Raw genomic sequence first — 12840 nt, 5'->3', positions numbered from 1 at the left:
AAAAAATGTCTCATAAAAGAACAAATCATTTTATTAAGCACATTTGTGACTTAGAAAAAAATAGAACTCATACTTTAATGAGAATCTAACCCTTTGTTATCTTGTATTATCAGCACAATTATTTACAATTTGATGTGAAATTAATGTATTAAATTAAAAGCTGAAAACATAGATTACTCATTTTTAATCTGAATAACTTTATAAGTATACTGATAAAGGACCTTTAATTATTAACATAGACAATTGTTTATGTCTTTTCAGTCTATTCGAGAAGTCACAGGATATGTGTTGGTGGCACTTAATCAGTTTCGTTACCTGCCTCTGGAGAATTTACGCATTATACGTGGGACAAAACTTTATGAGGATCGATATGCCTTGGCGATATTTTTAAACTATAGAAAAGATGGAAACTTTGGGCTTCAAGAACTTGGACTGAAGAACTTGACAGGTAAGGAAGATACTCTTTATCAATACGGCATAAATGACATACATGCACTTGTGTGTGTGATTACTGTAGTAGATTTACATAGGGTAGACATTATAAACATTTTAAACATGTACTGTTTATTCATTTTATGAGAAATGATGCCCTACATTTATTTACAGATATTGTATCTGCAAACTGAAAGATATTATACTATATCTCAGCTGAACAGTAGCATGCTCTAAGGAAATGCTCAGTGACTGAACACTGAGATAGGAAGCAAGTTTAAGAACACTATGTTTGGAAGTCTTGGGTGAACAGTGAACCATATCGTCAAATATCTGCAATAACACTACTATTCTCATTCTGATTAGACTGCAGTAAATATACAAACCATTATGTCTAGTTCCACAAATCTAGTGTTTTACACAATCACATTTTTGTAAAATATATCAAAATTATTAATTCACTTTTGATTTATTTTATTCAGTAAATGCCATCAGCATTTCTTTCTCAGGATGTTTCAGTATCATCAGTAAGTTTCCCCTAAGACTGGAGATATGTAATTACTAATATTCTAAAGTTATCATCTTGCTACAAAAACACTTGGTAGTAATTTGTTTTGCAGGCTGGTCCTTGCAATTCCACTGATACTTTTCTAGTTCACAGTTCATAAAATAGTGGTGTGAGGCTTTTTGGTATGAGGTTTCTAATTATGAATTTTACCTTGTGTGTCTATAATCAAACAGTGCTAATTAGTAATTAAGTGCCTTCTCACAGTGAGATAAAGGAATTTAAGCTATTAATTCAATCAAAATTAATAAGACCTAATATATAGTTTGCATCAAAATATGTGGTGATTTCATGGTTTTGAGTCCACTGAGTGGTAATATTTCTTGATATTGAAAAATAAATATTTCAGAGGTATTGCCTTAAATATTTAAATAAAAATAAATTAATATGTTACATTATTAAAATTATGTGTTTATTAAAATGGATATAAAATGTATAATTTAAAGATAAAAGTAATTTCATGGTTAGCCAGATATTTCAGTTAAAATTGAGATATTTTGAATGAAGAAAGGAATGCTGATTGTGTTATCTATTTTGGACATGATTGCTATAGAACAGATGACATGAGAGTAAATACAAATTGTGTAGAATTTATAGATTCTTTCATCAACACTTTTACTTTTTTTTTCTTTCAAGATAGCTTTCTTACTGAAGGGAAGGACCTTAACTAAATTGCTACTTGCATAGAAATAATGGTAGGAGTAAGAATTTTGGAAATGGAATGGATCGAGAAATTTGAATGACTAAAATTAAGAATCTAAAATAATATGATTCAGTTAAAACTTGCATAGTAAACATTGTTTCCTTCATGATTTTCCTGATTATGTCAAATAAAAACATGAATATATTTATTTTTGAACATTATATAATACTTTATCATTTTATCCTGTATCATGCTATTTGAAGTATTTTTCTATATGGAAAATTGGTCTTTTAAGAGTTCATTAGATACTTGCATGTTCATTTTATTAGTTATGAAAGTATCTCTTTTGAGTAGGTAAAATGAGGCAATAGAAATATACACTGATGTTTAAAAAAATAGGCATATAATCTACATATTTTCAGATTAGCATATTCATATATCAGTGCTCTTATTTGATATTTTATGAATATTCTAATTGCTTGGATGTGTACTTTATCATTTCAGTAAGATTATTATTTGAGATTTGGACAAATACTAATTTCATCAAAAAATAAAATGCTGAAATTATTTTGGGGAACCTTAATAATAATGTATAGGCTATATTATGATTACTTATTTCTGGAAGAATATAAGGAAAATAAAGATAGTCCAGGAGATACAGCATCTGAATTATGTAACATTTGAACATTTAACATCTGAACATTACCTCTGAATGTCTGCCTTTAAGCATTCATGGACTATTAATTAAAACAGTACATTGAAGTAACACAGCATCTTTTAATGTTTAAATTTCTCAATCCCCTTTGGCAAGATTCTTTAATGGTGAAATAGATTGCCTAATATTGAAATGGACAGGACAGGTCACCAGTAATTGACTCAACACATGCCAAAGAGCAATGAGGTAGAATTAAAAATTCTCTCTCTGTTCACATCCCAGCTTCACACTTAGAGTCTATGCGTCTGTCTGAGTCAGATTCTTTTAAACTGAATGAAAACTTAATCTCGCATTGTTGTTACAGACATTAAAGAAATAAAGTGGAGGGCTTGTCAACCGTACATCTTTCACATTGAAGACACTCAGAAAACCTTAGTGATCTTTCTCTGTATTGTATTACTTTTAGCTTCCCTTTGTGTCAATACACTGACAAAACTATAGCACCAGTTTATGTACATTCAGATTGGTTTCCTTCATTACACTGTGTTTGAAAAGTGACTTGTTTAAACAAGAAGATGCTCCAGGGGCCTCCCTGGTGGCGCAATGGGATGAGTCTTAGACTGTGAAACTATCCACAGCCACTGCAGCATGAGTTCAATCCTCGGCCAGGGAGGTGACACATATGGGACAGCAGACCTTTCCTGACTCACCCGCTGCTCCCCTCAACAGTCTATTTCAGGCAACCTGCCTGTTCTGTTGCCCACTTTGTCTCTGGAATCCTCTCACCCCCCACACTCTGGCCTGAACCCCAGTTCTTATAAGCATAGGTGGATAAATCTTAAAAAAAAAAAATAGGTGCTCCATACTTCAGTCTCTCTTCTGATACTCCTTGGAAACTACTTTGCGTGTAAGATCCGTGTCTCAGGCAGTGAGAAACCTGCCTTTTGTCTGCTCTCAGTATCATTTCTGTTTCCTGTACTTCACAACAATTCTCTCCTGTCTCTCAATGTATCACGACAAGCACCTGTTGCTCCAACCCTTCATTTTAAATCTCCAATGCCACGTTTCACCCTTCATTGGCCTTGACATTTGTCTTGACCTAGATGAGAGACATATTGTAGTGTCTTTTCTGACACTAGAGTGCTAAGCATTCAGCTGCTTTGTGAAAGGTCTAAGTTATGTTTGAGTGGGTTCAAACAGTCATCCAGTCTCATTCAGGGAATGATGTCAAAATGTCTGACAAAGGTTCTACTAATATTTACATTACAACAATTACTTAGTGTACTATAATAATCTGCAGAAAAAAATGATTCCTAGCTTACAGATAAATTACTTGGAAATGATTTGATCAGAACTAAACTATAGTGACAATCCTATGAGTCAGATGGAATGAGTGAAGAATGGCACATTCTCATAAAAGCATCAATTTTTAGATCAGGCTCACCGTTTCTAGAAATGATACTCTAATCAATGTTTCTGAAACCAAATTCTTGTCATGTCAGAAGATGTCTATTAAGTAGAAGAAGGAAAACCACAGTGATATGCTGTATTATTATATCAGAAATATATATTTTAAAGGAAATGTTGTAAATATGGGCTCAAATAGTTATAGTGGCTATTTTAACAATTTTCTAGGACAATTTCTAAGCTGTAGAGAATTGATGAGTTAATTTATGTATTGAATAAAGGTAAAATGAGAATTTTCATTCCTGGTGCACTGGTGATCATAAAGAAGGTTGTTACTGGAGAAATAAAACATTAGAGGGTGGGGTATACAGGGAATAGAACTCTTATTCTCTAGTAAACATGTTTTCAGTCATGACTATTATAAGAAAATCTGTTTACTGCCCCCTTGATTATGACCCATTCAGGGATCTTGATATCATCCGATTTTCTGACTGACATTCTAATTAGTCCCTATTTCTTTTAGGGAAAAATTAGGGGAAGCTTAGCATTATTGGAATCTCTTGGGAAAAGTCCCTGCTTGGGACTTCAAACCACTCACATAATTCTTTGCTGCTTCTAAGATACACTAATATCTGTATGTTCCTTCTCTTAAAATACATCTATATTCTGTAGTCTATAGAACACATTCTATATTCTGTATTTCTAAGGAAAGAAAATATATAAGATGAACAAGTTTCCTTATTAAAGCCCATTAGTTAAGAAAGCATGCTTGTTTGCTTATGACATTTAGAAAATGGAGAAGAATCTTTGTCCCTCACAGTCCCAAATGCAATAACAGAAATTGATTACCTATTACCAGGAGCTCATGATTTCTCACTGAAGGAAGCAGAAAAGATATTAAAATATCTGTTTCCTCAACCTCGTCCCAGGACATTTCTTTGTTGGCCTGCGGACACTCGATTGTAAAGAGCTAACAAATTCTCTCCATCAATTTCCTATCACCAAGAAATCATAGAACATTTGGATTTGTTAGAATCAAATTAGAGCTCTGGAATCATTGTATGTAATATATAGGGTCAATATGAATCTGTGTTTTAGGAAGAATAAAGAATGTGTGGAATCTTTGACAAGCCTCTATTGCAATTAAAAATATGTAAAAATGTCATCTTGCTTATTTAGAGATGGCTGCCCCACCTTTGCAGATCCTAAAACTAGCCAGAGATAAAAAAATGAGGTTACATGTTGTTCTCTTCAGATGTCTACGAAAGGCATGATAATTATAATAACTCATATTGTTGTTCTAGTTTGACACTTTACAAAATGCTTCCAGGTTTCTTTTTTTATTTGTTTTACACGCAGCCCTGTGAATTCTGACCTGGAAAAGATTTTTACTATAATTTTACATCTAGGAAACCAGCTTAGTTAGGTCTTATGTTGCTAATATGGAGCACGTTGGCCAAAAAAATCTAGATCTATTTTTCATTACTTCATGTTGTGCCTTTCATAACAAATGTTTTGGAAATAATTTTTTCCATGTGAGAAGAGAGTCTATGAAATGTTAATTTGACTTTAAACAGATACAATTCAAACTTAGGCAGAAAAATCTTAAGGTTTTATTTCAGAAAGAAATCCTAGTTTCAATTGTATAATATTTTCATATATTATGAATATATGTTTAGAAAACGGTGGTTACTTGACAAAAAAATACAAGTAAGCACATATATGGCAATATTGTCAACACTGGACTTGATTTAAAAATGTCTACTCTGTTAACTAATTTTCTAGCCAATCTCATTCAGTGATGTCTTTTTAAAAATCAAGATTACTAAACTCATAGACATAACTTATAAGCACTTATATCATAGACTCAATTTTACTGGTAAAAGTTCAGAATAGTTTTGGAAGGTGATGTCAATTCAAATATTTGTTAGCTTAGTTTTGTTCCACTTGTATATTCAAGACTTTGTGCTGAGATATGAGCTATTCCAAATTATCTCTACATACCTGTCTCTTCCTAGTAAATATTATTTTTTCTGACAAATATTTACACAGCAGCCTCAATATGAAGGCATTGGGAAAGTATTTTTGACAATTATTATTATTATTTTATAGTTAGTGTCATCTCTGTGGTATCAAGAGCCATTTTAATCTGCTTTACTTTCTAAAATAGTACTGACCCATAGGTTGTTGCTACATGCTGATAGAAATATTTAATTTGATATCTTCCATTCAAATCCTCTAGTCCACTTTCTAAGTCATGGCTTTCTGGTTTTCATATGAGTATATGAACTCTCAGTTTGTAAGATGGTTGTAAAAGTCCAATTCATAAATTATGAAGGGTAGTCTCTGCAATAAACATTACTATTATTTGAAAACTCAGAAAGACAAGAAAGATACCAGATTGTGTCACCTATATGTGGAATATAGAGAATATAGAGAAAAAAAACAAAGGGTCAGATCAAATCAAATCAATTGATTTGATTGAAAGAATGACTTGGAGAAGATTATATTGTTATTATAGCAGATAAACTATAACAGAAAATTATTTTTGGCAGAGATAGTGCCCATATCATTAAGTTGCTCCATTCCATGATGAAATTTCCTTTCATAGCATAACTTTTTAAAAATAACAAATAAGGCACAAAAGAACCACCGCTATTAAATATTTTCTTAAATAGGAACCTACCATATTTCATCAAATCTAAGTCACCATCAATTGTATTAAATCTTTTTTAGTCTTTGTAGGTCACACTGAAAAAAGAAAAAGTAAGAGCTTAACGTAAATGTAAAAATTGTATAATGAATCAAGACTTGTGGGATATTAAATATGAAAATGTACTCATTTCATAATGAATAGTATATAATATGTAAAGAAAACTTAGATATGATAGCTCTCTTACTATTTTCCTAGAATCATAGAAAAATAACTGCTATTATAATGGTGAAGCTGTTTACTCTGGAGGTATATGAAACAAGTAATAATAGAAATGGCCAATATTTCATAAATGATGAATGGGATTCCCCTTTTATCTCTCTCAGGGAATAGATAAATGAGAATTTGCATGGCTCAACACCTTTTGATGTAATAAATGTTACTAACCAGGAATTCTGAATTACTGGTTTTTCCTTACTGAGTTTTTGCTCATTTATTGACTCTACTAGAAATAAATGAAAATAAAGGTAAGAGGTAGAAAATATCATTTATTCTAGGAATTCCCTTTAACCTTTGCTTAGAAAAGCACATTAGTTTGGTATCAGTATTATTGAGGATATCAGAGGGAAAAAAAGATCTTTTACATCTATCTTCTTTACCATCCTACCTGCAATTTCCATGCAATGCTTTTCTGTTACTTTAGTTCTCATAACATCTCCTCCCCATTAATATTCTGTGAGGTATATATTTATATATAACTTTAACTTTACTATAGTCTAAGCCATATTGTATGGGTTATTGAATCATAAAACTAACAATTTTTAGGAATATTTACAGAAAAAAGTGAAGAAAACTGGTAATCCATAACCTAAGATCATTCAGTTTACTCAATTCCATGTGCTCTGTGATACACATTAGGGGTTTAATGTTATGTTATCAACAATGCTGAAAAATGCTGATGCCAATAAGTACATTTTTGATGTTTAGTTTACTGTGGATAAATGGACTTCACAATTCAAGTAATTTTTTAAAAGGACATTCTTATTGAACATGTTTTGTAACTTGACAAAATATGGAGTGCATTTTCATTTTAATGGTGCAGTACATTCTCTAAACACTTTGCTTTAATATTTAGTGGCATAGTCCTATATTGGGTAGACTTATACATCTAATGATATCCCATCAATATTTTAAAATTATTATATTACCATAAATTATTTGGTCTTAGTATCTTTGATTTTAGTGACTTTACCTCTAATTTTTAGTACAATTCTGGGGAAATATATTTCTCATTCATAATAAAATATATATGTACATACATGTAGATATATAGATATATACCCTGGCTTTTATTTTAATGAATATATATATATATGTGTGTGTGTGTGTGTGTATTACTGTTAATGGATATATAAATATATATGTGTTGCTGTTAATAGTAATAATAAGGTAACAACAATACATAAATTAATAAGCATTGAATAAATAGAGCCATTAGTTTATAAACATCATTTTTTTCATTCTTATAGTAGGCATAATTAGTAGGTTGTGTGGTAATTTGAAGATATTTTACAATATTAAAATATTTAATATTAAAATAAACATTTTAAAATATTAAGCAACATGCCATAGGGCACACAATAATTTATGGAGTTCATATTTGAAGTTAGGTAGTATAAACCTAGATTTTCCTGTAATCATCCTGCTGTAGAGATCCTGAGAGGGAAGGAGGTCATATGACCATGAACTTTCATTCACTATGTGTGGATGAGTTAAGAATTTTATGAAACTACTTCTATAGTCCTGGTATCATCTCTTCGATGCAATTGTTTGTATTTATTTCTTAATAGCTCTTTGCCTAGTTAGAACTCTTACCTAAGAGTTAAGTAATTCAAGAAGTGATGCCTCTTAAATAAGTGGACTGAATTATTTCATATGATAATAGAAAATAATTTCATCGGGCTGTTTTAATACTGCAGATATTAGATACTAAAGTGATAGACTATAATAGCAGAACTAAACAAAATGCCCTGATTGGGAATAGATTTAATGAACTTTCCTTGATTAACACAAGAATCAAAAGAACAAATAACTATATTTTGTATATGTTTTATTTTATTATGATTATATATTTTATTGTATTTTATTATGATTTTATTATAATTAATATATTTACTTTATTATGATTTAATATGCATTCCTATTTATATGAAATGGTGTGTTCTGTCAAGACTTTTTTTTCCTTTTTCGTACTGGTTTTACTCCAGTGCTTGCTCAAAACACTAGACAGAGGGAGGTAAGCAATTAAAAAGATTAAACAATATATGCCAATCTCTATGTGCTTTCTCATTCACCAATGGAAAGAAAATTAAGTTTTACGGTTCACATGTACCACCATTGTAAGGAAAGTCACCAGTTATGAAACACCATGAAATCTGTCATGAATTTTACTAAGTTCTTCAAGGAAGACTTAGTATATTTTACAAAGAATACATGGAAAAGGTCTTTGGCATACAGTAGATACATATATTTTGCATAACATAGGTGTAACAATGAAATGAAAAAGGGAAGCCCTTATGTCATTGCTATCTGTTCATGTGGTGAGTGTGTGACTGAATTTCACACCCATGATTACATTGTCATTTCATGTACTTAGAAATTACATGTCATAATGATAAATCTTTGCAATTAAAATTGTATCATGCTTCAAATGCAGGTCTATAGTGCACAAGGAAAAGAACTGAATCAAGATTTAGTGTCTTGGCTCAAGTGCCTTGGCTCAAGTGCCTCTTCAGAATTAAGAAAGTCTTGCTATCTTATTATCACTTCTATAAAATAAATATATCAGAGGTCACCATGGAGTTTTTCAACTCCTTCAGATTTTACTGAAGATCACTTGCATAATTTATATAGATGTCTAATCATTTTATGTATATTATATGTATTATCATGGATTCATGTTACATTTGGTGGATTAATAATTATAAAATATTTTAAAAAATTTAAAATAGGATTTGCTAAACCAATTAATGTCAATTTTGATGTCTGATTTACATTTAGATCTGAAGAGATTTAACTATTTAGTTTATTTATATTTTAATCTATAAAAATATGACTTAGTAAGGGATATTCAGTGCCAGAGAAAACTTTGAAATATTTTACCTCTGTTTCACAAAATATTAGATTTTTAAAGATGATATAAATAGCAATATTTAATCCTCAGATTAATAGATATTAAAGATTTATAAACTCTAATATTCCTAAGTTTCACGTGTAGGTAAACATAATATTGTGTTCCCCAAAATGGATTTCTTTCTGAAAAACCTTTCTTAACATTTTTTTAAATAACTAAGCCAACTAGTGTGTTAAGTAGGAAAAAATCCTTTAAAAGTGCAATAAAATCAGTGAGATAGGAACTGCATAGTTGAAAATCCATACATGTCTGTAGTGTTTGTATAAGTAAGAGCCAACTCTGATTGTTGCCATTTATAATTCTCTGATAAGCACTGAACCCTTAGGAAACAAATGTTAAACAATCACAGAGAATTAAGTAGCTTTTGTTGTACCCAAGACATAATCTAAGATTTGGGCATGAAGTCAGGAATAGTTCAGTGGAAGGTGTGATAAAAACTAGAGCTGAGAAGTAAAATGACTGAAATATTCTTGATTCAGAGATTTAACTTTGCTTCAGAATGTTAATAGAGTTCACATTTCAAACCTTTCGTGGGAAAACTATGGTGACTGCACCTGAGAGGTGAAATCCTATATTGTGCAGATGTAAATGAGAATGTTTTAAAAATACAAATAAATGAAAAAGAGTTTTCTAAACTTAAATAAGGGACCAGGAAAATGAATAACTATAAGAAAGTGAAAATCAAAATCAACAAAAAACTATGAACCAGAGACACTTTTTGGGGGGTGGGGGGTGGGAGGGGAGGGATTGGGGTCAGAATGGGGGGGGTGCAATTGTATGGGGAATATAAAAATAAATTTTTTTTAAAAAAAAGAAAAAGAGTTTTCTAAAGAAAAAAATCTAGTCTATGTTTTGAAAATGAAAGAGTATATTTCTAGTTTTTGAAAACAATATTTTAAATATACTCTTTTCTAGTCCTAACATGAAATAATAAGCCTGAGATTTGAAACCTTATCAATTTAACAGCACTCATTTCACAAAGGAAGTATCAAAATCACCTGCTATACCTCAGTTTCCTTACTTGAAAATGAGAACTGGATGAAACAAATATATGTGTGAACTGCATAGCATAGGTATTAGCGTAAAATAGCAGTTGGTTCCCTTTCTATTTCCCCCAGTTTTGGTGTAATTCTGAATGGAGTAATAGTATTTAAGAATATTCATATATTCTTTGCCACATCTAAATGTGAGAGTTTTTTTGGTTCTTTATTGATGGATCAAGTTATATAAGTTGATTTTAGTAAATTCTAATCTCACTGGCAATCAGAGATTCATCTTCTCATTCCACTTGTATCTGGATCAATCACATACTATCTCTTGCATTGAGTTACAAATTTTCAAATGAAAAAATAATTTGTTAGTGTTTTTTTTTTTTTCTTTCCTTTTCCTTTATCACTGGTAATACCTGTCTGCTACCTACCTTTCTGGAAATGTTCTAAGGCAAGAGTGAGTCATGTTTCCTTTGGGCTCAGTTTCCATTCTTAAAACAAGTGAGGATGTTTGTCATTAACCCATCCAAATCAGCAAATAATGACATTTAATGTCCTTTTGCTTTCGGAACACTTGGGAACTGAATTTCAAGTATATAATAGTATATAATATGAATATATCTGGAACTTCTATTAAGGTTTAGTTATTTAGTGTATATTTATTTCCTAGCTTGGGGAATAACAACAGGATGTAGTAATCACAAGTATTTATATTTATCTAGTTTAATTAAAGGTAGACCCATTTTTCTTTTAAAAAACTGATTTTCTTCCCTGCTAAAGTTGTGAAATCTCAAGAAAATAGGCAAATGTACAAAGAAAACAAAGAACTTTGGGTGACTTTGAGGGAGGAAAAATAAAGAACATGAGCTGAGCAACAAAACCATTTCAGTTTTAAATAGTGAGTTTAAGCCAAGGTTTCCCAGTGGTGCCAGGCCAGTCCTATTCATTGCTTTTCATTTCTTAATTTCCTAGTACCTCTCAAAGTATTCAGTGTCCCTCCTGGGTCGAGCTACCAATTCAGCTAAGACTTTGTCTCCCCAGAGATTACTTTTATACTGTATCTAAAACTCATTAATCATTGTTTCTTTTTAAATCCCCATTATGCAAGGAAGAATGGGGTTTGAATGCCTAGATACTTCATACTTAGCTCTAAATAAGGGGAAACAACGCAAGTATATTTTTCAATCCTCCTTAGTTGCTGAATTTGCAATGAGGACATTTTGATAGCTTATTTTAAATAGTTGAGATCTCTTTTTAAAAGATAGCTTCTGGGGGTTTTTAAAAATAATTAAAACACCTACTTATTGGTTGCTTGAGAACTTGAACTTATAAAGAAAGGGAAGGCTAGTGCTCCTAGTGTTTCTGGTAGCTCAGTTGCTATAGCACTGCTGGGTCTCTCTGTCAGTGTGTGAAATAGAAGTGAACCACGTGCTGTCAACACAGTGGAAATATGAGACACCTGCAGAGAGTCAACTTGGTTTCCAGACTCAGTAACCACATGAAGTTGGGGCATTACATTCTAAAATTAGAATCTTTACTCTCAAGATAGAAGTTCAGGAAAGACTTCTTAGTGGCATTTCACATGTTTGTAGACATTTCATATCTGGGTGTATACGTTTGCCCCATGAGTAAGGTAGAATAATCAACTGCTTCGACCACAGACTGCATAAAAGCACTATAAAAATTCCAACACAGTTTTTTCTTTTAATTCCTGTGAACAAGACTAAGGATTTCTAATGTAAAGCAAATGATGACAATGATAATTGTTTTTATGGCATGAAAGCATATTTAATAATTTCTTCATTTTGAATTATTTAACTGTTTGAAATCTGTGACTTAAAAATAGGTTGCAGTATATAAAATCTTAAAATATAAATTTTACTTTTTAAAAAAGAACAAACACAGAAACATACCTGGAGCTAAGTAAAAGACCAAGAAAGAATGCCAGTGAAAGACAGAAAAATTAGCTCACTAGTATATAATAGAAAAAGATATTATGTGTTGATATGGATCTCTCTCTCTCTCTCTCTCTCTCTCTCTCTCTCTCTCTCTGTGTGTGTGTGTGTGTATATATATATATTTCTATATATATATTATTTATCTATCCATGTAGATATAATGTCTATTTATTTGTATGGGTATATTCATTCACACATTTATACACACACACATGTGAGACACCTGCAGAGGGCCAGCTCAGTTTCCAGACTCAGTAGCTACGTGAATATATGTACATTTGTATGTATGGTGTTTATAAGTATGATGCATGACTTTCAACATTGTGTATCACTGGCATGCATCCA

General features: G+C 31.2%; 1 protein-coding gene across 2 annotated transcripts in view; it reads left to right on the top strand.

Moving 5' to 3' along the window:
* Positions 1-12840, top strand: part of ERBB4 (erb-b2 receptor tyrosine kinase 4) — a gene marked incomplete at both ends in the record, with an annotated part of 956569 nt that overhangs the window by 511080 nt on the left and 432649 nt on the right. For both annotated transcript variants that reach the window (XM_084249633.1, XM_084249632.1), the window contains one exon: positions 262-448. In XM_084249633.1, the coding sequence (XP_084105759.1) occupies positions 262-448 (187 nt within the window). The remainder of the gene's footprint in view (positions 1-261; positions 449-12840) is intronic.

This window comes from Talpa europaea (assembly GCF_964194135.1).
Source record: "Talpa europaea genome assembly, chromosome: 1".
Lineage (NCBI taxonomy): Eukaryota > Metazoa > Chordata > Mammalia > Eulipotyphla > Talpidae > Talpa > Talpa europaea.
The sequence above is the reverse complement of the archived record's forward strand: the minus strand, read 5'-3'. Positions and strand labels throughout refer to the sequence as shown.